The sequence below is a fragment of the Sminthopsis crassicaudata genome, chromosome 2, assembly GCF_048593235.1.
Source record: "Sminthopsis crassicaudata isolate SCR6 chromosome 2, ASM4859323v1, whole genome shotgun sequence".
NCBI lineage: Eukaryota > Metazoa > Chordata > Mammalia > Dasyuromorphia > Dasyuridae > Sminthopsis > Sminthopsis crassicaudata.
This window is the reverse complement of record NC_133618.1, coordinates 91,442,000-91,469,255: the sequence shown is the minus strand read 5'-3', so window position 1 is coordinate 91,469,255 and position 27,256 is coordinate 91,442,000. Positions and strand designations below refer to the sequence as shown.

At 32.9% G+C, this 27,256-nt stretch overlaps 1 protein-coding gene across 3 annotated transcripts in view; it reads right to left on the bottom strand.

Annotated features, from left to right (window-relative positions):
- Positions 1-12,346: 12,346 nt before the first annotated feature.
- The window catches only part of FOXN2 (forkhead box N2), a 61,763-nt gene continuing 46,853 nt past the window's right edge, over positions 12,347-27,256 (bottom strand). For all 3 annotated transcript variants that reach the window (XM_074286784.1, XM_074286786.1, XM_074286785.1), the window contains exons 5-6: positions 16,984-17,052; positions 12,347-16,446 (exon numbers count right to left, since the gene is read on the bottom strand). In XM_074286784.1, the coding sequence (XP_074142885.1) occupies positions 15,920-16,446; positions 16,984-17,052 (596 nt within the window). In that variant the 3' untranslated portion in view covers positions 12,347-15,919. The remainder of the gene's footprint in view (positions 16,447-16,983; positions 17,053-27,256) is intronic.

Genomic DNA, 27,256 nt, shown 5'->3' with positions numbered 1-27,256 from the left:
TATGCAGCAGTCACTAGGCAACAGGATCCAGCAAACGATGAGAGCTAATTTTAAAACATTTAACCCTCAAGTTGTCAAGAAGTTTTATTGCAAATATGGTCAGTAATCTCCAAATATCAGCTTTTGAACAGAAAAATTCAGGATCCAACTATGTATTTCTCTAAAGACAAGAGTTAGAAAACTTTACAGGATTTCTTGAGACATCTTACTTTAAGATTTAAAAATTCAATGTTTTTAGAATCATATTGGCATACAATATATTTATCTATAATGTACGATCAACACATCACTAACTATATGGCCTAGAGTAGCTAGATGATACAATGGGTAGAGCACTGGATTTGGAATTAGGAAGACTCACTTCTTTAATTCAAATTCAAGCCTCAGACATTTACTTTGTGACTCCAGATAAGTCATTAAACCCTGTTTGCTTTAGTTCCTCATCTGTAAAATGAGTTGGAGAAGGAAATGATTAATCATCCATCTTTGCAAAAACAAAACAAAACAAAACAAAAAACACAAAAAGGGTCACAAAGAATCAGATACCACTGAAACAACTGAACAACAAAAATATGGTCTAATTCTAAATGTTTCTCACTTGTATGTTTTGTTTCTTCATAGATAAATTATAAAATCTGGAAGTCATGGGCTTTATCATCTCCACTTTTGTACCGTGTATATTCCAGAAGAAAGCATATTAACAGGCCACATAACAAAATCAGGTCTAGGGTTTAATTTCCCTGCATTATTCTCATTCTAAAAGTGCAAAAGGGACAGGAAGTGTGTGGCTGTGAAAACAGAGATCAAAAAGTTGTTCAAAGTTTCATTTTATATCTGGTAATTGAAAAAAGTTATTTCTTGCTTTATGAGAATAAACAAGAGGATATCCTCAAAGCCAGAGAGGGACACACAAAAAGCATGTCTGGGACACAGCATATGCAGGAAAAATGCAGTATGGGGTGATTGAAACAGGTCAGGGGGGATGTTGGAGATATTAGAGAACCTCTGGTAACCATCTAAATCTAGGTGTCACTTGATAAACGACAGGAAAAAAAATATTGTTTCTAGAGAAGTAAAGATAGGATATAACTACCTGCCATATGGAGAAATAGCTAACTTTTTCTTTGGGGGATTTTGATATTGGGAAGTTATGGGGTAGTGGTGGTCATGCTTGGTAGTCCTCCTCAATATGCACCTTGTTCCCATAATGAAAATCAAGTTGAGAAAGCAGATCTGAACAGGAGAGACTGTAGCTTCTGGAAAGTTGAGATTTCAGATCATTTTAAGAATGACCGCCTCAGCCTCTTTTTATCTCAATTTCATTCAATAAATGTGCTTTAATTTATAATGTGAAGTGCAGGAGTGGGGATGGAGCCAAGATGGTGGAATAAAATAGACCATTTTTGTCAAGTTCTCTCAACATTTTCTTCCAAACATTTTTTTAAAGAACATCAGAGCAAATTCTAAGCAGCAGAACCAACAAAAAGTTTGGGTAAGTATCTTTTTTCCAGCTTAGGATAGCTTAGAAGGATAGAAAAGAAATCTGAGGGACTAGTATGAGGCCTGAACAAGAGCACAACATGGTAGAAACAGTCTCAGCTGTGGAATTTTGAGAGGACAACAGCAAAAGCAGGTATCAGAAGTGCTCAGCACCTATGACAATATGGGAATTGAACATTTACAAAGAGATTATAAAAGACTCCTGTTCTATTATTGGAAGCAAGTCTGGGCATCATTTAGCAATTCCATTGGCCATTACCCACTTCTAGGTCACAGTTCTAGGGAAGAGAATAACTTTTGGTCACAAAGAAGCAGAGATCTTATATGGATAAAGACCAGAGTTTAGACTGGGGGAGCAATGACTAACCACTTGTAAGGTAGCATCCCTCCTTCCCCCAACCCCCTGAACTAGTTGTAAAAAGAGCATACTCAAAAAGCCTGAAGCTTGAAACAGAGACAGAAAGAACCCAATTCTAACATAAAGTCCAAAATCAAGAAATAAGCTAGGAAAAATAAACAAACAACAAAAACAAAACCTGACCATAAAAAATCTAAAAATGATAAAGTGATCAAAAGATGACAATGGCTTAAAAATATCTTACAAGCAAGGCCTCAAATAAAAATAAAGATTGGAGCCAAACTTAATAAGAAGTCCTAAAAGAGCAAAGGAAAATGATCTATTAAAAAAAGTAAAAAAAAAAAAATTTCCCCCATTTTTTGTTTCTTTCTTTCTTTCTTTCTTTTTTTTTTTTTGTGAGGCAGTTGAGGTAAAGTGTCTTGCCCAGGATCACATAAGTATAAAGTAAGTATAAAGTATCTGAAGCCAGATTTGAACTCTAGGCTTGATGGTCTATCCACTGTGCCAAAAACATTTTTTTAATAAAATAAGAGAAAGAAAAATTTGGAAATGAAATTAGAGCACTGTGAGAAAATTATGAAAAGAGAAGTTGTAGCTTAATATAAGAGGCACAAAAATGAAGACTATATCTCCTTAAAGATTCATCTTCCCTAACAGAAAAGTAGGAAGAGAATGGGATAAGAGAAAGGAGGTGGTTTGAAAGTAAGAAGGTAGATAGAGGGAGGCAGTAATCAGAAGCAAAACAGACTTTTGAAGATGGGATAAAGGAAAAAAAAAAGAAAGAATGAATAGTGTAGAGGGAAATGTACAGCTAGCAATCATAAATGTGAATGGGATGAACTCACCCATAAAATGGAAGTAAATAATAGAATAGAAACTAGAATTCAACAATATCTTGTTTACAAGAGATAAATAAAAAAGAATACACATACAAAAATAAAGGACTACAAGAGAATCTATTATGTTTCAGTGGAAGCAAAAAAAAAAAAAGGCAGGGATAGCAATCATGATCTTAGACAAACAATAGCAAAAAATAGATCTAATTAAAAGAGATAATTAGAGAAACTACATTTTGCTAAAAGGTACAATGGACAATGAATTATATCAACAGTAAACATGTATATGCCAAATGTTATAGTAACCAAATTCTTAAAGGAAAAGTTAAATGACTGAAGGAAATTAGACAATAAAACTACAAGAAAAAAAACAATAATTCTATAAAACAGTAAAAGAACAATTAATTCCCATGCTATATAAACTATTTGAGAAAAAATGGGTTAAAAGGAGTCTTATCGAGTACAAGGGATAATGTTGTAAAAAATTACCCATGCACATGTACTGTCAAAAATAAGTTATAGTTATTAAAAAAATCTTTAACACAAATATGGTATTGATTCCTAAATCAGGGAAAGCAAAAACAGAAAAAGAAAACTATAGACCAATTTCTCTAATAAATACTAATGAGAAAATTTTAAAATAAAATGCTAGCAAAGGCAAAATAGCAAAAGATCACAAAGATCATACACTATAACCAGGATAGATTTATACTAGAAATGCACAACTGGTTCAATATGGAAATGCAAAATAAAACATATAATAGATATATGTTTTGTTTTCTCAGTGAGTTGGGGAGAAGTTGGATTGAGAGTGACAATTTAAAACTAGAAAAAAAATTTTTTAAGAAGTCACATAAGAACAACATATTTTTTATGGTAAAACAAAATTCAAATGTAGGAAAAGACGTGATATTTTGGGCAGGATAACTTAAAATATTTTAATGGAAAACAATAGAAAATCATAACCTTGAGATCATTAAATTATATGCCGTGTACAGTGATCTCCTGGTTCTGCTCATTTCACTCAGCATCAGTTCATGTAAGTCTCTCCAGGCCTCTCTGAAATCATCCTGCTGGTCATTTCTTACAGAACAATAATATTCCATAACATACATATATCACAATTTATTCAGTCATTCTCCAATTGATGGGCATCCACTCAGTTTCCAGTTTCTGGCCACTACAAAAAAGGGCTGCCACAAACATTTTGGCACATGTGGGTCCTTTTCCCTCTTTTATGTTTTCTTTGGGATATAAGCCCAGTAGTAACACTGCTGGGTCAAAGGGTATGCACAGTTTGATAACTTTTTGAACATAGTTCCAAATTGCTCTCCAGAATGGTCAGATTCATTCACAGTTCCACCAACAATGTATCAGTGTCCCATTTTTCCCACATCCTTTACAACATTTGTCATTATATTTTCCTGTTATCTTAGCCAATGTGAGAGGTGTGTAGTGGTATCTAAGAGTTGTCTTAATTTGTATTTCTCTGATTAACAGTGATTTGAAACACTTTTTCATATGACTAGAAATAGCTTCAATTTCTTCATCTGAAAATTGTTCATATTCTTGAACCATTTTTCAATTGGAGAATGGCTTGATTTCTTATAAATTTGAGTCAATTCTCCATAAATTTTGGAAATGATGTCTTTATCAGAACCTTTGAATGTAAAAATGTTTTCCCTGGGCAGATTTCTAAATCATTAAATGGTTAGGAGACAAGAAATCTAAGCTAGTAAACCTTAACTTGCACAAACATCGGATAAAAGTATGAGCAAAGGAAGAGAGCTGAAGCCCCTCAAGCATGTAGCACCCTCTGGTGGCTTGTATATATAGATTTCACCATGATTAGTTTTTTCTAGCTCTACTCCTGGAAAGCACATGGACATTATCTGCTTCTCTTTCTTAAATGCCACAAAAGTTTTAATGAATAAAAACCCATTTGTTACACTAATGTCTTATTTTAAAGAATCCAAATTTTGTCTCCAAAGAACTAAGGGGAAATAGTATTTGTTCACAATCAGACCAACAGAATGGGGAGAACTGGGTAGGATTTGTGGCCGCAATGGTAGGGGAAAGTGCTACTCTCAACTGGGATATTGGCTTAAAATAAATCTTCAATTGGACTGTCTTAGAAGTTCACTATAAATTCAGGCCTCTTTTTGTCTGAGTTTATCAAAGGGTGGGACACATGAAATGTTCAAGAAATACTTGGTGAATGGTTGGCAATGTTGTCATACAGTTTCCAAGGGAACTCAGTTCATGCTGTTTAAGGTTTTTACTTCTTGCTTATAGCTCTAGTTTAAAGACTTCCACTCTTGTATTTGCCTCCTCTCACCAAAAGATGTCTTGGCACCTATTTTTTCCCCACCTTCTAAAGATGCTATTTATAATAAAAGTTGCTGGATACCAAGAGCTAGAAACTGTTGATCTAGTTAATATTCCCAAGTAGAAATTAGGTTTTCTTCAGTTGGTGAACATGGGATTGAATGTTAGAACTGGGTAGGTCAAATAAAATCAAGGATTAAATAATGTTCCTAAGAAGGATCATAATTATAATTTAGGCTAACCATAGCACTTTATGAATGAGAGAGATTTGGGAAAGTTAAGTGAAAGGTTAAAGCTGTATAATTAGTGGCAGAGTCAAAATTTTTTTTTTTTTTTTTGAGGCTGGGGTTAAGTGACTTGTCCAGGGTCACACAGCTAGGAAGTATTAAGTGTCTGAGACCAGATTTGAACTCAGGTCCTCCTGAATTCAAGGCTGGTGCTCTATCCACTGCATTCCTAGCTGCCCCCAGAGTCAAGATTAAGAGCCCTGGCATGCTGTTTCTCAATCTAGTGTTCTTTACACTAAATACCATGTCTCCCTGGACCTTATACCATAGCTGGCAGAAGAAAGAGTATAATGGGCTTCCAAATTTTGAGAATTTACAGCAAAGGTGCTTCAACACTTACTGAAACTTTGGCATAATATATACACAGTATTTACCAATAATTGTATCTCTTCATTAATGAAAGCCTAACAGTATAATAAATATTAGATAATATATATAATAAAATATTTTAAAATTTGCTTTTAAAACCTTTTCACTGACAGTAACTGATAACCTGGGAGTAGAAAGGGGTGGGGAATATCTTCTCTTTCAAGTTTGGGCTTGTATATTTAAGGAGTGCTACACCGTTTAGATTCTCAGTCCACAATTCAGTCTTTTTATCTTATTTTTTCCCTTTTCTCTGTATTGTCTTCTAGGAAAAGAGCTTTATAATCAGCATCTTTAAATTGAAGCAACAATCTAGACATCTATAACTGGGAATATTCACTTTTATAAAACCTGAGTTCTTAATCTATTACATGTGACACTAGACAAATCATTTTTACCTCTTTGAGTTTCATTTTCTTTATCTACAAAATGGGGAAGTAGAATGGAAGGAACCTCTAGGGTTCTTTTAAGCTCTAACACATGTTTACTCTCTAGCCAAAATGGTAGCCTGCATAGCAAGCAGGCTACTTAGCTCCCACAAAGGTACTCCGGCAAAACCTGTTCACACCAGACTGAAAAAAATGATCAAAAAATCCAATAAGAAATTGTAGTGACTTGTTTTCCCCCCAGAACTGCACCAAAAATTAGCCAGAGGCTCATGGGCAATAGGAAAGTAAGTATCAAGGGACAGTAATTTCCTACTGCAACCAAAGATGGGACATTTGTGGTCATCAAGACTACATCCTAAGAAAGCAAGAAGAGAAGACATACCTTCAAAAGTCCCAGGGTAGAGACCTTGGAAATCCAGGAATAGACAAGGACCAGGCAATCTGAGGTCCCTAATCCTGACATCAAAGGACCAGAAGATTCAGTACTCTGGACCTTACCTACTAAGTGCCAATCACTGTGTTAAATATTTTACAAATATTATCACAATCGATCCTCACAATAAGCCAGGGAGGTAGGAGCTATTATTATCCCCATTTTACAGTTGAAGAGATTAGGGCAAGAAGAGATAAAGTGACTTGTCCAGGATCATACAGTTAATAAGAATCTGAGGCCAAATTTGAATTCAGGTCTTCCTGATTCCAGATCCAGCATTCTATCCACTGTGCTATTTAGCTGCTCCTTGGCAACAGTATCAAAAATTATTACAGATCTGCTGTAAATCATAAATAAATGAAGAAATGCAAACTAAAACAATTCGGAGATACTAGCTCATATCTATCATGACAAAAAAAAAGGAAAATGCTTCGATTTAAATTTAAATGCTTAAAGAGTTGTGGGAAAACAGGTACATTAATGCACTACTGAACTAGTAGTAGACTAGTGAATTAGTCTAGTCATTATGGAAAGCAATTTAGAATAATGTTTCCAAATCAATAAAACTGTGCACACCCCGCAGTATTGCTACCAGCTCTATACCTTAAAACAATCAAAGAAAGAAGATAAGGATCCATAAGTACAAAAATATTTATAGCAACCTCTTCGATAATGGAAAAGAATTGGAGACTGAGATTGGAGATACCAATCAATTAGGGAATGGCTGAATAAGTTATGGTAAATGATGTGTGAGGTATTGTGCTATGGGAAATTATGAAGGACAGTTTTAGAGGAACCAAGGAAGAGTTGTATGAACTGATGTAGAATGAAATAAATAGAATCAGAACAATGTGTACAGTAACAACATTATAACAACTTTGAAAGACTTAGGAACTCTGATGAACACAAAGACCAACCACAATCCAGACTCATGATGAAACATACTATTTACTTCTAGAGAGAGAGAGAAGTGATGGACACAAATGCACATATTGAAGCTTTTTTTTTTTTTTATTGACATAATCAATGTGGTAATTTGTTTGATTATAAATATTTGGAATGAGTTTTATTTTTCTTGCTTTCTCAATGCAGAAAAGAGAGGATGCATACAAAAATAAAATAAAATAAATTTTAAAAAAAAAGAACACTCAAAATACAAGTCTTAAAGGAAAAAATGGTTAACTTTACCCAAAAAATGGATTTCTGAAAATAAGAATAGACCAAACAGAAATCAATGACTCCATAAAACATCAAATAAAACATAAAATGGGCTGTACCTCTAGCTTGATGCAGTTGAATTCACATGCTTTTTTATTGGTTGTATGATATTAGACAGGTCACTTAACCTCATCAATAAAATAGGTCTACTTTTCCTTGTAGTTACTACTTACTTTACAACATTTTTGGGAGGATCAAGAGGTATATTATATACCTTCATGTTTAAATCCTTCATGAACCCAAAAGAAATAAATATCACATCATTATTTTTTGCTAGTAATAATAGCTAACATTTATATGGCATTTACCATATGCCAGGTCCTTATGCTAAGCACTTTACAAATAGGTATCTCATTTGATCCTCACTGCAACTCTGAGAGGCAGGTACTATTATTATCCCCATTTTATAGATGAGGGAACTGAGGCAAACACAGACTAAATGACTTATACTGAGTCAAACAGCCAATATAAATCTATGGACAGATTTGAATTCAGGAAGATGGAATTTCTGACTCCAGGCCTGAAACTGTATTCACTATGCCACCTAATTGTTCATTAACATGTTTTACTTGCTTTGGAAGGACAGAAAAGCACTAGGTGGGAGTTACAAAGAAAGAAATATAGGCTTGCTGTAAGGGAATAATAATTAGAGCTATCTAAAAGAGAGGTCTCCTATGAACAAAAATATTTGTAGCAGCCTTTACTTGAAGCTTTCCAGTAAGGAACAATCCACTAATGACCAAGGAAGACCCTTTTATTATTTTTTCTTAATATTTTGTTTTTACCTAATACATGTAATTTTTAACATTTATTTTAGTAAGACTTTGTGTTGCAAATTTTTCTCTCTCCATCACTTGCCTCTCCTCTCCAAAACAGCAAGCAATCTTATATAGATTAAAATCCTTTTAAACATTTCCATGTTTGTTAAGTTGTGCGAGAAAAATCAGACCAAAAGGGGGAAAATCCTGAGAAAGAAAAGGCAAATAAACAAAGATGAAAATACTATGCTTCAAATCAGTCTCCATAGTTCTCTCTGGATGCTGACAGCGTTTTCTATCTTGAGTCCACTGGAATTGTCTTGAATCATCAGTGCTGAGAAGAGCCAAGTCCATCACAGTTGATTACATAGTCTTCTTATTGTATACAATGTTCTCTTGGTTCAACATCAGTTCATTTAAGTTTTTCCAGGCTTTTCTGATATAAGCCTGCTCATCTTTTTAAAAAGAGAATAATATTCCATTACATTCATATATCACAACTTATTCAGCCATTCCCTAACTGATGGGCATCTACTTGTTGTCATTCCCTTTTTTAGGGGGCGGGGGGGAGGGGGGGGGGGGAAGCAAGACACCTGGGATTAAGTGATTTGCCCAAGATCACGCAGCTGGGAAGTGTTAAGTGTCTGAGGTTGGCCCTAACTCAGGCCCTCCTCATTACAGAACCACTGCTCTATCCAGTGTGCCATCTAGATGCCCCGATACCTTCTAAACTCCTGAGATCTTGTGACTTTGTAATAGTAATTTATAATGTTGGCTTTCTTTTTTCTCTCTTTTTTTAAAATTTCAATATTTTATTCTTCCAATTACATGTAAAGATACTTTTCAAGATTCATTTTTCTATGATTTCGAGTTCCAAATTTTTCCCACTCCCTTCCTTATCTTTACAAACCCTCCCTTAACCCTAACATAGCAAGCAATCTGATATAGGTTATACATGTACAATTATTTTAAACACCTATTCATATTTGTTGTGTTGTGTAAGAAAAATCAGAAAAAAGAAAAACTACCAGAAAAAAAACAAAAAGTGAGAATGGTATGTTGCCATCTGCAATCAACCTCCAGTGTTCTTCTACCATGTAGACGGTATTTTTTATCTCAAATCTATTGGAATTGTCTTGAATCACTATATTGCTGGGAAGAGCTAAATCTATAGTTGTTCATCATATAATCTTGTTGTTACTATGTTCAATATTCTCCTGATTCTGCTCACTTCACTCAGCATCAACCCAAGTAAGGCTTTCCAGGTTCTTCTGTAATCAGCCTGTTCATAATTTCTTATAGAATAATAATTTTCTTACATTTATGTCATAATTTATTCAGCCGTTCCCCAATTGATAGTTTCCCCCTCAGTTCCCAGTTCCTTGCCATTACAAAAAGGCCCGGTACATTTTTGCACATGTGAGTCTTTTCTCCTCTTTTATGAAACAGACCCAATAGTGATCCTGCTAGATCAAAGGGCATGCAGTTTCTATACTCCTTTGGGAATAGTTCCAAATTGCTCTTCAGAATAGCTGGAATAGTTCATAGCTCTACCAAAAATGCGTGTGTTGCTGTTTTTCCGGATCCCCTTCAAACTTTTGCTAATAATCTGATGATAGGTGTGAGATGGTACCTTAGGATTGTTTTAATTTGCATTTCTCCAACCAAAAAACATAGAGCATTTTTTCATATGATATAGATGGCTTTAACTTCTTCATCTGATAGTCTGTTCATATGAACTGGGAAATGATTTATATTCTTACAAATTTGACTTGGTTCTCAACATAATTTAGAAATGAAGCTTTTATTAGAAACACTGGCTATAAAAATTGCTTCTCAGTTTTTCGTTTCCCTTCTAATCTTGGCTGCATTAGTTTTGGGTGTGCAAAATCTTTTAAACTTAATGTAATCAAAATTGTCTAATTTGCATTTCATAATGTTCTCTATCTCTTGTTTGGCTATAAAATCCTCCCTTCTCCAAAGATCTGACAAGTTATCTATCCCTTGTTCTGCTCTGCTCATAGTATCAATCTTTATTTTATATATAAATCATGAAGTCATTTTGCCTTTATCTTGGTATAAGGTGTGAGATGTTTGCTCTATGCTTAATTTGTGCCATACTATTGGACAATTCTAGTAAATTTTGTCAAATGGTGAGTTCTAATTCTACAAGCTAGAGTCTCTGGATTAATCAAACAACAATTACTATAATCATTGACTACTGTGTCTTGTGTACCTAACCTATTCCATTGATATACCACTCTTTCTTAAACAGCACCAAATAGTTTTGATGGTTGCTACATTATTAATAGTTTTTGCTCTGGTATTGCTAAGCCTTCTATAATGTTGATTTTAAAGATGAACAAAATAATTTTCATTTATAACAGTTTTATTCAGTCTTTATACAATTTGTTCCTATGTATGCTAATGGCACTGTGCCAGCTTTATTGCCAGCTATTTAATAAAATGTCAAATTAGGATTTCCTGGAAATCTTGAGAATTGACATACATTTCAACAATGCTAAGAATTTTTTTTTAGAGTTTGCATAAATATCCCAAAATATATACTCTCAGAACAGATATCCTTTAGGAAACAATAAGAGGAGTGAATGACAATAACTTTTTTGGCAGATCTATTGACAGGTGCATTGATCCCAAATATAATGTAACTTAGTATTATACTTCATAAGGATACCATGTCATAGGTCTATGTTGGTCACAGACATTTTTCTTTTAAAATTAGATGCTGATTTATGTGAAGAAGAATCCTATAAAACAGTCACATTATTTGAGTTCATATTACATATTTCCACCATTGGGCTGGAACTAATTATTGTATTTTTACATAATTATAACTTCAAACTGTTGCAAATTACTTAGACTAATTGGGCCTAGGTATAAAGGTCACTTTTAAGTAACAAAGATTTAGCTGAAAATAATATTCACATTTTATAATGACTTTTCAGAATTTTCCAATTTAGATTTACAACATGGTATTATATGTAGAATCTAATTTGGAATTTCATGGTATTTAATTTTTTTTTTTTTTTTTTTTTGGTATTTTACACAAAAAGATCCCATGGCCAAGGAGCAAATGAAATAATACTTTGCATGCCAATAGCAATTATTTTAAAATTGATAACATATGTCTCCTTACAAGTAATTCCACTGCATTAAGTTTCCAGTGTAGCTAGTATGTTTTTACAACTTTTTTAAAAAAACAAGTATTTAAAAGAAACATTAGCATTCCTTGTAGAATAAAATTGATTTTAATTAGCTAATACCACTTCTGTCATCAGTGGTCTATGAGAAATAAAACAGGAACAAGAACATCTTTCTATAAATAAAAGAACTGAAGTTATTGTATAATGAATTTGAGGAGTGTTGTTTTTCAAAGCAGGAGAGATAGCTGATTACATTTATTAAGCACTTTCTATGTGTTAGTCGCTGTGCTTTGCTAGTGATACACAGATAAATATGACCATCCCTATCTCCAATAAGTTTATTCTTTAAAAACAAACAATAAAAAAACTACTGAGATTTTTGTTTTCATATCAATTAAATTTCTCCCTATATGCCTCCCAGAGAGACATCCTATATTTAAAAAAAATTTTTTTAAAGAAAACAAGAGAGAAAAAAAATAAAACAGCAAAATCAATTAACATATTCCCCCAAACTCCTGAAAGTACGTGCACTGTTCTACAACCAGGGACTTCCCACATTTACAAAATAGGAAGAATATAGTTCTTTTTGGGGGTCATGGAATTGTTTTTTTTTTCCCAAGATGAAATTCCAACAAATTTCCCCATCAAAAAAAGATACAGCAACAATGTATTACCCACCTATACTCCCAATGAAAAAAAAGCAAGTACAAATGTTACAAAACAAAGTTTATTCTGCAATACTTTATCTTAATGAATTGCATCTCTTTGGTAAAAATAAACTTTATAAACATTTTAATTAACAGAGATTAGATACAAAAACTAAACATTTGTAAATTGTTTTTAAAATGAGCAAAAGACTTGGAACTGAAAATAGGTTCACTCATAACTGGTCATCTACTGGCAGAATTATTCTACAGCCCAGGACATTTCTTATGCTACATTAGAAAAAAGGATTAAGGGATAGTATAACTCAAATTGCATTTCTACATTTTTTACTTTAAATAAATAATAATTAAAATGACTTGGCAATTGTAAATTGTTTCATATCACTATATGATGGCAACATAATACTTTTAAATTAAGTACTTTAGCTGAATAGAAACATACATTTATATTAAAAAAAAAGTTTTGATAATGGCACTGGCAGTTAGATACAAAGAATGTGCTTTAAAAATAATGGCAGGTATAATGCTTAAAATATCCTACTTTTCCTGTCAATAAATATTTTGACTACATCATTATTAACAAATTTGAGTAAGCTTTGCTTAAAATCAAAGATTTCCCTTTCCAGACTAACAAAGAACTCTAGCGAAGCTGCAAACCAGAAAGCCTCAAAATTTCAACAAAATCTATGGTCTTCACAAAATGTCAAAAAAAGTTGCTGTCGAATCCAAGACAATAGTCTTTAGAGCTCTGTGAAGTATCCACATTTGCTGTTTAAACTGGCAGGAAAGACTTCCTGATGCACCGAGTCTCACACATTCCTCCAGATATACTTCCTCCTACCTTTGAATTCCTGCTAAAATATAATCTAGTTGACCATTTGGTATGAACCCTTTACATAATGTCATGAAAAGTAGCCCAAAAGAAAAAAGAAACAAAGTAAGCAAAGGAAAAAAAGTTACAATCCCTCCCCTCTCATTCCGATTATACCAAATTTATACTATTTACAAAAAAAATTCTTTAACTTAAAAGAAGCCATGCTGGATATGGGAGAAATATGAAAAACTTACTGTTACAAGACTGGAGAAAAAAGGAGATGATTCACTAAAAGAAATTTCTCCTATCTATATTATGAAAAGGCTATGTTCTTTCTCTGTATGTGAAAAATAAAATGAAGACATAACTTTTGGTAAGACATTGCACATGCAAAGTAACATATGTGTGTATATATACATATACATATATGTATGTGTGCATATATATATGTATATATTTAGAAGACACTGATTTCTGTTTGGGATAAGAAAAATGAATACTAACTATGGTAAGTAAAAAATGCAATAGGGGAACATTATATGGATCAATACACATTTCAATATTATTTCTATTATTTTGACATATGGCAAATTATATTTGAAATGAAGTCATGGTTTTTAGCCACAATGACAAAATTCCATTGTGACAAACTCCCTGGGACATTTAAGTGGTTGTTATAGTAGAAATTTGTTATAAATAAATTGCTAGATATCACACACCTGGTCTGTTGGGCCTAGCCATGAAACAGAGCTAATTCCCAATCTTAAAAGTAAAAAGCCCTATTTTGAACCTAGTAGGAGAAAGATTATATTGTATAAACTGTGGTAATAAGCACTTGTGTTATATTTACTACCTAACAGTTATTAGTGAGGGATGCTAATGTCCTCTGATAACTGCATCATATATGGTTGAATAAAAAAACAAAACAAAACAAAACACTAAGAAATATAACCTAGTTGTGCTTAAGAGCTATTTTTCATGAACAATAAATAAAATGACTATCTCCACACTCCCCCTAATTCTACTAACAAGGCTGAAGCAGGTCAATTTACCACTAAAATATGTGACATTAACACAGAACAGAGAACATTTAACAATATATATCCCTGCTTAAGGTTTCTGTGAAAGAAAGACATTTATTAACATGCATCTTATTTGAAAATTATGCCCAAACAAATTTTAAAAATTAAACATGAAGTTGTTTTATCCCTTTTAACATTCCTAAGATTTTGAAATTTTTTGAAAGCATCAAGGCAACATCATCTGAACAAGGCAGGAAAGAAAAGGAAGTCATTTTCTGGGGAAAAAAATCCCACAAGGAAAATCTTAAATAAAAAGGAAACAAAAAAAGGATCAAGATAAACTTTTAAAAGATTTCCTTCCAAAAGCCCAAAAAAGGAAAAATTCCATGTAATAAATACTTGAGTTCACCATAAATCTGTAGATTTTTCTGAAGAACTATAACTTCAAATCAGAAAATCATTCTTATGTAGGTAGAACTATTCAAATAATACTTAACCTCAACCAATGGATTCATTATTAGAAGTAGTGATATCTATTAACTAAAGATTAATGGCACATTTGGATATTATACTGCTTTTTCCAAAGGGGCTTAATTTTTCTAATTCTCAAATATTAAGACTATACTTATTTTACCCTGGGTTTGTATAGATTTTCCCAAAATTACATATTACTTAACTGTAAACATTTAAAACTTTTATTTTAGTAGATTATGTGTTCCAAAAGAGCAAGTATTGCTTCCTTTTTTGTCTTTATATCTCTAGTGTCTGGCACAGCGTCTTGCACATAGTAGGCATTAAATTGCTAAAATGAACCAAATTTTACACTACACTCCATTTAAATTATAATGATTATAATTTGTAATTATCACTGTTCCCACAGAGACAACATAAGGAAGAGAACTTTTCATTGAAAAGGTCTACCAAATGAAAATTATTACATATTATCATTTCATTGGCTATCTGTTTATAAAGAGAACTTAATAGTTAACAGAAAACTGGCCAACTAATTACTCATTTAAAGCACTAAGGGTAAAAACAAAAGTGCCCCCAATACAGTCTATCTAACAACAGATAAGCCAAAGAATTTCAAAAGATCTTAAAAGAGATATGGAGTGGACTTAAAAACTTACAATAAAAATCAAGTTTCCCCATTTTCTTCTTGTATAAACATTCTAGCAGCCATTCTAATTTAGCTACCTAACATCTTTTCAAATTTAACTTTTTTCTCTACTTGGTTATGTTTCAACCAGCATTCACTAAAAACATATTCTACACCGGTAAATAAAGTAAATAAGATAAAAGGGGGAAACATCATTTTTAGCCAATTTATCCACTGTATTCAGTGGTTTTAAAAAGAATGGAAAAATTGTTATACTGAGTGGCATGTTATCCCATTTTCTACACCAACAAAAGATATTCATCTGGGAAAGATTTTGTCTACAGTCTTAAGAGGAAGCCTGAGGATTTCTCTGTGGAAGTTTTCCAAATTTCTGAATCAATGATTTCTTAAAATTTGCTATTAATACTTCAATCATGCATTGATTGGCCCAATACTAGGTAAGTATGACCCTAATTGCAGTGATAAAAAAAAAAAAAGAAGAAGGTATAAAGGGAAAATGGTAATATTAATACACCCCCACCCCCACCCCTACCTCCCAGCTAAAGAAGTCCATTATGGCTTTGATCTCTCTTGTGAAGAGAAAGTAGAAGAGTATTGCCACATTTAAAAAAAAAAAAAAAAAAAAAAAAAAAAAAAAAAAAAATCACACTATCTGGTATTACTATTTTTTCCTTTGCTTTTGGATCTTTGCAGTACTTATTAGGGAACCCAAACATGTGCGGATTCCAGCAAGGTGCAGCAGAGATCCAGCTGCCTCTTTAAGCTCCTCATCAATTTCCTGACATGACTCTCTTTTAGGCTTCTTGGTGGGCCGGTCTTTGTCAGAGGTATTTGCACAAGGTTGTGATACATAGCCACTGTCTCCAAGAGGGTCATCTTCATACTCAATGTCTGTATCTTCTTCACTGTGAAACCCTTCACTGCCATCACTTCCTGCACTTCCTGCAAGGTTATTCTTTGGGATAAACTCATACACCTCATCAACAGAAGATAGGGAAGACACACTGGATCTGGATGCACAACGCTGTGTTGCTATGCTGCTCGCACTGTAATTGTGATCTTCCTTTGGATCAATATTGTTGACTGCAGAATCACTCTCTTGTAAATTTATGGCACTGGAATGGCTAAATGCACTAACAAAACTCCTTTTCTTTTGTAAAGCTGTTTTGAGTGGCAAAGGCTTCTCACCTGTATAAAATGAAGTTCAATCAATGAATACAATATTTACCTCAACATGAAGAGCTATTTATATAAAGATTTTCTTTCTGAGACAACTAAACTACTACTTTGGATTTATACAACATCTTTCCTTGGCAGAGCTACTGATTAAATATGATTATCTAAAATTGTATTTAATTTTCTCAAAATGCTGTACAATTTATTGGTACAGCACAATTTCAGCACAGTGTAATGCAAAAGGGCATTAGATTTTGTTAGCCTGGCTCTACTACATGAATGTGATGCATGGGTGAGTCATGGGCCTAATTTTTTGGGTTTTAATTTTCTCAAAGGCAAATCAAAGGTGTGGGACCTAACATGATTTCAAGTTCTAAATCCATTGACCTATTATAAAACTAATGGTGTCAAGCAAACACAGATTGCTTTACTAAGCAAAGAAAGCAATAGAAACCTAAGGTCTTAAAATCCTTAATACTTTACATTGTAATAGAAAAACGCCCGTAAGTCCAAAATGTTTTCCAGTTTAAAAAAAAAATAATTTCTTACATTCTAAAATTCCTTGTTCAATAGATGTATTTAAAAGCATCATAGCAGTGGCTGCATCAATATCAGATTCTGTAATGAGAAAACTTAATATTAATAACATTTTAGAAATTTTGTTAAAAGAACATTTTTTAAAAAATTTGATACCTAAATAGAACTTAATTCCAGAGGCCTTAGTGAAAATTATCAATTTTTAAATATAGTATTTTTTTTTCTTGAAATTTTTTGGTAACAGTTTTCTATCTAACTTTCTTTAAGAAGCAGTACTTGACTTGGTAGCAGATTTATCCAAATAATTTTGGCTTTATCCCAATTAACTTAAGGAAACAAAACAAACTGTACTGTTAAAATTTAGTATGAGAATCTTGAAGCAGCTTTTTTTTTAAATGCTTGATAAGTATTTTTGAAATAAAGTTGTGGTTTAATTTATCTCCTCTTGACCATCAGACGTATTGTGTTTTTTGAGATTTAAGGTTAGAGTTTTGCAGAATTTCATTCTGTATAATAAGTTTTCATCACATGCATAAGTATTTGGAATGCACACAGTATAATTTGACCAATAAAGATGATTGAAATTTTTTTTTTAAGTTGATACCTTCATTCATACATTTCAAACTACTTTGTTTAAACCTTTAATACTGTTCGCTGAAGAAAAGCTAAAACAGCTTTCAAGGTTCTAGTTTGAAGGAAAGCCAAGGACTTTAGCCCAAGAATTAATTTATGCAAACCTCACTGCTCAAACAACCAAGTACATAAAACTAATGAAGTTGCCAATGACAGCCTCCTGATACAAATGATGTTTTTATACACGAATACAACAATTATTTAAGGACTTGAAATCAGAAACACTTGGGTCAGAATCCCAAACTCAGGCATTGAGTGGCTCTATGATCTTGGGCCAGTTACTCTTTCTGAACCTCAGTTTTCACATCTTTAAAATGGTGACATCTACATCACATTGTTTTCATTGTTTAGTTTTTTCAGTTATGTATGACTCTATGTGACCCTATTTGAGTTTTGTATTGTTCTGTTTTTTGCAAAGATACTGGAAAGGTTTGCCATTTCCTTCTCTGGTTCATTTTACCGATGAGGAAACTGAGGTAAACGGGATTAAGTGACTTGCCTACAGTTTAAACTAAGGAAGATGAATTTCTTATTTCAAGACCAGCACTCTATCTATTGTGCCATCCAAGTGCCCACTACAGACAGTGGTGAGGCTCAAATGTGATCATATATGGTAACTGGCATACTTAGCATGGTATACAAATCTCAGCTATTATGAATTATGTGTCAATTATAATGATAATATATAAAATAAAGAGAGATAATCATTGCAATTGCCAAATGTTTATTAACAATGTGTACAGAAATAAATACAAGCAAGACATATACATAATAGATGGAGAAGGAAAACCAAAGAACATGGAAGTACAACTGTTCAAGCTATGCTTTATGAAGATAATAGATGATTGCCACATTGTCAGTGAGACAAGATAGTCTATACCACTGCTTAAAAAATGAGGAATAAGGACTAGGGATCAAAGAAACTTATCTCTAACTGTACTACAACATAAAAAGAGCTAGGATGGGGAGATGCCTGGTCTTTGAAGCAATTAAACCTTAGCAAACAAACATTCTACAGAACAGGGACCAGTTAAACTGGATTTCATCAATTCACATAAGTAATCAGCCCACTTAAGCTATTGTTCACTTTAAAAAGTGAAGAAATCAAAAAAGGACTGAATAAAACAAAACAATTATTTCATATTACATGATTTCCAATTTGAAATAAGGCTCAAGCATAAAAAAAATCTTCCATTTTTCTACTTCAATGTAGTAAAATGATACTTAAAGTGTAATAAAATATTTTATCACTTTATTCCACAGTTCTTGTAGAGAAATTCAAGACAATTGCAATGACTAGCCTTACCAATGTGATAAAGATGACAGGATCAAACAATTTGACAGTAATTCGCATTAGAGATTGTACAAGAAAATTTCTCAGAAATACTTAAAAGACACTGAAGAATGGATGAATGCCAAAAGAGGTGAGACTAAGACTCAACTTATTCAGATACTTTAGTGGCAAATTCTAAGACCATAACAAGGAAATAATTTTTAGAAGCCACCATGAAATAAAAACATAATCTGTCAATTTGTTGAGTTTGTTCATTTTTTTTTAGCATATCTCTTAAAAAGAAGAATGTCAGAATGAACTGGTTCTAAGAGTAGGAGTGATGGCCTAATGACAAGAACTGGAGGTCACAGAAAGAGAATAGTCTCTGGATTAGTGAGGCATAAGGAGAGATGGAATAAATGAATATCAGAGGAATTTTGGAGTTCTCAAACATGATGGATACAGAATACTTAGGGGTGATTATAAGATTTAAGGTATAATCGTGTGAAATAGAATGAATAAATCATGGTAAATGAGTAGACTGAGGAATGGAGAAGTAAAAGAACTTGAAGGAGCATCAATATGTATGTTGAAGTCACTGAATATGAAGGGAATAGTTGAGATGGAGAGAGAAACTGTGAACCAGGCACTGAAATCAATGAGGAAAAAAAAAGGAATGTTTTCTACCAAGCTTTTTGGTAGATAACAACTAGCAGAACCTGGATTGAGTGAGAAAGCTAGAAGGAGGGCAGCTAGGTGGTACAGTGGATGGAGCACCAACCCTATAGTCAGGAGGACCTGAGTTCAAATCTGCCCTCAGGCACTTAACAGTTCCTAGCTGTGTGACCCAGGGCAAGTCACTTAATCCCAATTGCCTCATCAAAAAAACAAAAACAAAACTGAAAACAAAACCGAAAAGCTAGATAGAATGAATTTTGAAGGAGGAGAAAGCCTTGGAAGTGGCAGTGAGAAAGCAAAACATTTTGACTGCCCCACCAATGATACTATGTAGCCCCAAATGACATTCACTTTATATTTTTTTAAATCACTTTCTTGCCTACCTCATAACATTACTGAAACTCATTCTAAGCTGGTAGTCCATTAAATCCTCTAAATCTTTTTCAGACAAAATGATAGTTGTTGTTGTGGTTTTTTTTAAAATCATGTCTTGTATTTGGAAAGTTGATTTTGTTAATAAATGGTAGGATTTGCATTTAATGCTATTAAATTTCATCTTACTAGATTTGATCCAATATTATAGCCAATCAAAATATTTTTAAATTCTAACTCTTTCATTGTTAGCTATTCCTTGCAACTTTGTATCATCGGAAAATTTGATTAGCATGTCATCTATCCCTTTATGCAAATCCATAAAAAAGTTATAAAAAAGTTATTCATAGATCCTTAAGTGTAACATTGGAGACCTCTTTCTATCCTGATGTGGAAACATTAATGACTATTCAGCGGGTCTGATAAACCAGTTCCTAACCAAAAATTACCTCTATCTTTTCCATTCTATAAGAGATAGGAAAAAATAAAATATATATAGCTAAATCTTGATTAGTGAAAAATGAATCCCCTCCTCCCAAAAATAAATTCACACTGCATATATCCAATTATCAAATGACTCATATAATTCTACCTTCAAATATTGTAAATTCAAATACAGTTGACCACTTTTTAGGATTCAGTATTCAAATTATCAGGACCTCACTGTAATTCCAACATTCCCCTATTCTACAAAGCTAGTAACCTTATTCAAATACCTCCCACCCCGAGATTAATCTACCATGATCTACTTTGTATGAAGTCACACTAATCTTTTATGATTCCTATTTGTCTGGATACTTACTAAGCACACCTTTTAATAATACATACTAAATTTTGCTAACTTCATTTCCCTTATTTTTGGAAACCAAGACATTTACTTTTTTCCAATACTACCATGTTTTCCCTATCCTCAATGATCTTTTAAAAATAGCTGATAACTCAGAGATCACATTTGCCAGTTGGTTTAGTGCTTTTAATATATATATAACCACAAATTTAGAGTGGAAACAGATCATAAAAGTCACCAAATTCAACCTTCTCCTTTACAGATGAGGAAGATGAGAGTCAGAGAAGCTAGGAGATTTATCCAAGGTTTGTTAGGTTGGAGAATATCTGTGAACCCCACCTGGCACCTGGAGTGACAGACCATCATGTTTAAAGTTAAATATGTCCATTTGAGTCAGAAAACTTAAAATTCATCATGATTGACTAGGTTTTCCCTTATTATATTTCACTAATAATATTGGGTATCAATTCCTTATGGCATTTTTGCTCTGTCTTTTCCAACCTAAAGACTATCCTCCTATGAAAAGAAAAACAAAAGAAAAAGAACTATCTTATGTCAGTTATCATCTTCCCATTTACCCTAAGCAGTGACCTTCCTTCTTTCTTTTTCCCAACATAAGCTTTAAAAAAATAAAAATTCCTTTTGTTATCCTTAATTTTTCCTGTTCTCTTTAACTCATGCTCAGACTTAATACTCAACACTAATCTTACCTTTTTGTGTCAAGCTAATATATTGACCCTCTGTTGTCTTAACATGTTTTCACTTTCTGCATATCTTCTAAAATTTAAGTTGTCTGTTGTATTCACTATCCATGTATTTTTCTTACCCTTCTCAATGGAATTGTTTCTGTTTTTATAGTGCTTGGTACATAGTAAACACTTATAAAAAAGTAACTTCAGAACTGACTTCACCCCACTCCAAATACACCAACAGAAATCTACCTACCTTATCTTTAAACCCTTAGCAATGTGCTGTCCTAAGTTTAGCAAGCTTTTCAAATATACGCATATTTCATGTCATCAGTTACAACTTTCAAAACGCAATAGTTAGTTAGCAACTTCAATATAAGTAAACAGCCTATAAAAATCCTATAGCCTATAAACATAAGAAGGAGATAATCTCAATGTAGTCTGCCATGGTCAGAATACATTGTTCAAATCTGGGTAACAAATTTTAGGAGGAATATTAATAAACTTAATGTTTAAAAGGACAACCAGGATGATGAAGGGCCATAAACTCACATTATGAGAAATGGTTGAAAGAACTGGGCACGCTATCTTTAGCCCAGAGGAAATAATTTGAGGCAAAGAAAACTACAGAGTTGTTTCGAAGTGCACCAAGTTCTGACTTGTTTTGCTTGGCTCCAGAAAACAGAACAGAAGCATCAAATGCAAGTTACAAGGATGCTAATCTGGGCTCAATATGAGCTATCTTAGGCTTAAAGAAAAACCTCAATTTGAGCTACTCTAAGTTGGTATAGGTGATTAGAAGGAAGTTCACTCTGACCCGATGTCTTGAGGTAGGATGTCTGGTACGTTGCAAAAAGGATTCATCTTCAAGTATGTTTTAGACTAGCCAGTCACTGAGATCTTGTCTACCTATGACATTTCATGATTTCCCCCAAGGCTCATATCATTCCATCTCAGTAACTTCTTCCTCTTTGATGGTGAATTCAGAATTTCTCCTTGTTTGTTCTTGTACCTTTTAAAGGATAAGATCATCATTAAGGTAAGACAAGAATTTGTTAACATTTCTGCTTTGGACAGAAAGAATTATCTAGCTTCAGTAGTAATCTGGATAGAGTCCTGCATCAGACTACATAAATGTACATACTACATACTGGCAGAGAACTGTGATCCGTTTCTCAAAAACATCTACTTCCTCTTTTGGTTCATCAAGGTGATCTACAGCATACTCCAATGGCAGTATTACTTCTATTTGGCTGGTATCTCTACTGATTTTTACACAAATGAAATTCTTTCCTGCCCCCTATTTTTGTTCCTGGATTTGCTCATGCATGTCTTCTTAAAACAGTGTTACCATTGAACACCAGGTTCCAATTTTACTCATGCTAATTTTTTTCAAAACCACATTCTAGTCATATATTTTACTCCATCAGATCTCAGTGATAATCACTGAGGTCAAATTTGCTTCTTTACTCTAGAATCTTTAGTGCATCTTACTTAGTACTTCCTTATTTCTGTATAGACAGCAGAGGCCAAAGTTTTAGGTTTTAAAGATTCCTTTCCAATTCTGTCTCCTGTGGACTTCTGGTGAAAGGGATCTGAGGTAATACCTGATTATTCTTTTTCTACTTAACTACTCTCTTTGGCATCTAGCTTGGTGAATATTTTTTTCCCCTTTCACTTCCTTTTTATTTTATAACTCTTTTGCCTAGATTTTTAAGATTCTAGGTAAATATCTTTTTACCAACACTCCATTCTTGGCTGGAAGCCTGATATTCCTATACTTTAAAACCATGATCCATAAACCCAAATACTATTCTTAAAGATCATCTTCTTAAATTCTCAAATTGCCTTTTTCTTCTGAATCCCTTGTCTTAAATGGGCACCAATGATGACAATAACAGCTGTGCCCCTAAGATCTTCAGCTTCTTATTCAAGACTTTTTAAGACTATTCATTCATTCACTCAAGCACTCACTATGTGAAAGGTTCTACAGAAGGTACAAAATCAAATAGAATAAGATTCCCTGCCTCAAGAAGCATATTATTCAAGTAAACTATAACAAAAAAACCAGAAGTAACTGCTAAAGAGAAGAACAACTAAATAGGAAAAGCACATAAAATGCTATGAGAGTTTTTTGTTTAACTATATGCTGAGTTCCTTTCTAGCTATGACTTCCAGCTAGTTTTACTATTACTACTACAAGTAAATAGTATTTAAATGGGACACTGAAAAGGAAAGATTTCAAAAAATAAATTGGAGATGGGCTGGAAAAATGAGCTGGGAATGCATTCTACATGTAGGGAGTGGTTTAAGCAAAGTACACATTTAGAGAGGTGATAGAGAAGAGTTATGAATAACTTAAGTTGTGGTGAGTAATTCAGGTATATTATTACTAATAATAATACCACCACTATTAGCATTTATATATTTATGTAGCACTTTATGGGTTATAAAATCCTTTACAAATATTATCTCATTTAAGCTTCACAACTCTGGAAGATAGGTACAATTGTAAGAAAAGTAAAGAATAACTGAAGGTTTTTGAGAAAACTTCTTTATCTCTCTTGTGCCCAGGCTAGTACCTTCCATAAACAATTAAGTATTGAATAAAAGTTACAAAAAAAACAAAAGGGTCAAAAAATTGGAGAGATATGTGTATGTGTGTGCTTCCATTTAACAAGGAGGAGCAAAAGGTAAAGGAGATAGCAAAAGCAGTTAGATATGTATGAGGAGATGTATAAGACTACATCTTAGAAAGCACAGGAAGAACCAAGAATAAAAAGGATGATCAAATGTCAAACCTGAAGAGAGGGGAAAGAGTAAAAAGTGGAAAAATTATTGGATTGGGTGACAACTTAAGATAGCAGTGTTAGTAATGATGATGGACTGAAGCAAAATTATTAACTTTAGAGTAGATATTTAACAAAGAGAATGATAATGAAGAGAAAGATAAAATGGGATAAAAATAAGAGGGGAGCCAGATGGAACAAAAGTTATTTTTAGAATTATGGAAACCTAGCCTGGTTGCAAACAGAAAAAAAAAAAAAAGGTCAATGAAGGGAAACAGAGATTGAGAATAGAAATTCAGAAAAGTAAGGATGGTTGATGACTCTGCAAATGGAGGAGAAAGGTTCATGGATATAAATTAATAGCTACCACTTCCTCTGAGATAGAAGGAAAAGAAAACATAAGAAAGGAATTGAATTTTTTAAAGAGAAAAGTAGACAAAATTCATGTTAAAGGTTCTTCATCTTCTAAAGTAAGAATCGAGACAATCATTGAAAATAATGGAGTTACTTGGAGGTCTGAGTAGCAAACTTTTGAAATAATTGCTGTATTAAGTGTAATACAAGAGTAAGAAAAACAAAACAAAACAATCCACCATGCAGCAATCTTGGCATAGTAAAAATTAAATAACATGATGTAGTAAATTTAAATGGTATAATTTCATGACTTTCTCCATAAGTATTCAAAAGCATATGAGCAAGATGAGAAGGTGATGAGAACTACCAACCCAAACTGGCTACTAACAAAGTAAGAACTTCAATGAGGGATTAGCATACAGACATAAATATAACATTAAAATAAATGCTAACATTAAAATTTAGACTGTACAAAGAGCCAAATGAAACCATTATAGGGATCACAGACTGCTACATACAGCACTGCTTACTTTCCAACATTCCCCTGTACTGAATCTATAAATCTTCAAAATAAAGAGTTTCAATGTTCTATCATTGAGTCTTGCATTAATTTTAAATTTTAGGGGAAAAAAATTAAATCTGGAGTTCATAATTAAATCATAAATATGATAGAAGCAGTTATTATGCAAATAGTCTCTGGTCAGCAATAAATTCAAATAAATTTATATTGTATTAAATACAACAACATTTATATATATATCTGAAAACTAATAATATGGACAAAACATTATTCATTCAGTTTACAGATTAAAGACCAAATAACAATGCTTGTTGCAATATTAACCTATAGAACCTTTATAAAACAAACATCACTTTTAATAGTAGATTTCTATATTTCACAGAACCAGTATAAACCAGTGAAAAATAAATTTACAAGTGTGGCACCTTCTACAATCCCCCCAAAACTGTACTAATCAAAGATCCCTGATTAATATCAGTTTAAACAAATTATGAACTTAGAAGTCTTAGGAAAAAAGATGATAATCTCTAGGTGAAATTCCCCCTCCCATTTCAATTTATAGTGCTCAATCTGTTCTAATATCTAAAATTAAACTAAAAATATATCTTCATAGTTACATTTAAACATATTTAAGAATTTTAATTGAGGAAGCACCTTGTACCCATATTTTTAATGGCTTCCACACAAATCCAAAATTTATGTCTCCTTGTACCAAAGAGATAAACTCGAGTTTTTAAAGGGTATGTCAATGACGATTGTTAGAGGGGATGTAGGAAAACTGGAACAGTGATGCACTGTTGGAGGATCAACTCTGATGGAAGTGGCTATCTCTGGCAATGAGAGGATCCAATTCAGATCCAATTGATTAGTAATAAACAGAATCAGCTATATACCCAGTGAAGAACACCGGGAAATGAGTGTGGACTGCTTGCATTTTTGTTTTTCTTCCCAAGTTATTTTTACCTTTCTAAATCCGATTTTTCTTGTGCAACAAGAGAACTGTATGGATATGTGCATATATATTGTATCTAAGATATACTTTAACATGTTTAACATGTATGAGACTGCCTGCCATTTAGGGTAAGGGGTAGAGGGAAGGAAGGGAAAAGCTGGAGCAGAAGTGATTGCAAGGGTCAATGTTGAAAAATTAGCTATGCATATGTTCTATCAATAAAAGGCTATTTTTTTAAAAAAGGGAGGGGGGAGAGGAAACATTCCTGTGACCTTCTAACTAAATGAATATCTATTCATTTCTTCATCATCTATTCATTATTCAATAATATCATTTATAAACAGATGGATAAATACTTAGATTAGATAAGACAGATAAATAAATGAATAAATGGAGGCTATGTCAGGCTGCCTAAAAGTCCATGTAGTTCAGTTGGGAAAGGCTAATCATCAGCAAGTTGACCAAAACCACTCACAAAAACAGAAAAACAATACAAGACAATCTTTAGTCCTTTCAGGTCCATCCCTCTCTTTTTACAAAGTGACAGGGAAAGGGGGCAGAGGATACTATGGTTTTTTTCTTCTTAATAATATCTAAAAATATTAATGTAACTTGATATTTCAAGTGTGAGATTTTTGTCCAATAAACAATAGTATACCAGTATAAGAAGTGAACTATATATAAGGGTACTATTATAAAACAAATAATAAAAGAAGCTACAACTAAATGGAAGGAATATTTATTTATAGATGCTCTCTGTCAATGAAGAGTTGGTTTCATTGTGTGCCTAAAGTTAGCAAGAGATATTATTTCAAAGGATATTTGGCCATTTCACATAATGATATTAATGAAGAGCACAAGCAAGAGGAATAAAGAGTTGTACCTTATATGCATGATATTGTAGATGAGGCGAAAAAAGTCTACAAAGATCTTAATGTAAGTCTTCCAAACTATCAGCATATATACTTGGATACTTGGCAATTACAAGATGAAGGTAAACACCAAAAGGACAATGAAAAAAATGGTAAACGATTAAATGAAAAAAGAAGCCAAAAATACTGTATCAGAAATCTTTTAATATTTTTTATGAGAAAGGAAGAGAAAAGCACTGGACATTCTAAGCACAATTTAGCATCACAACAACAGAAATTAGTTATATTCTCAACAGAAATGAGATAAAAATAACAAGCTGTCTTTGTATGTTCAAATCACTGACTGGTTAGAAGATAAAAACGAAT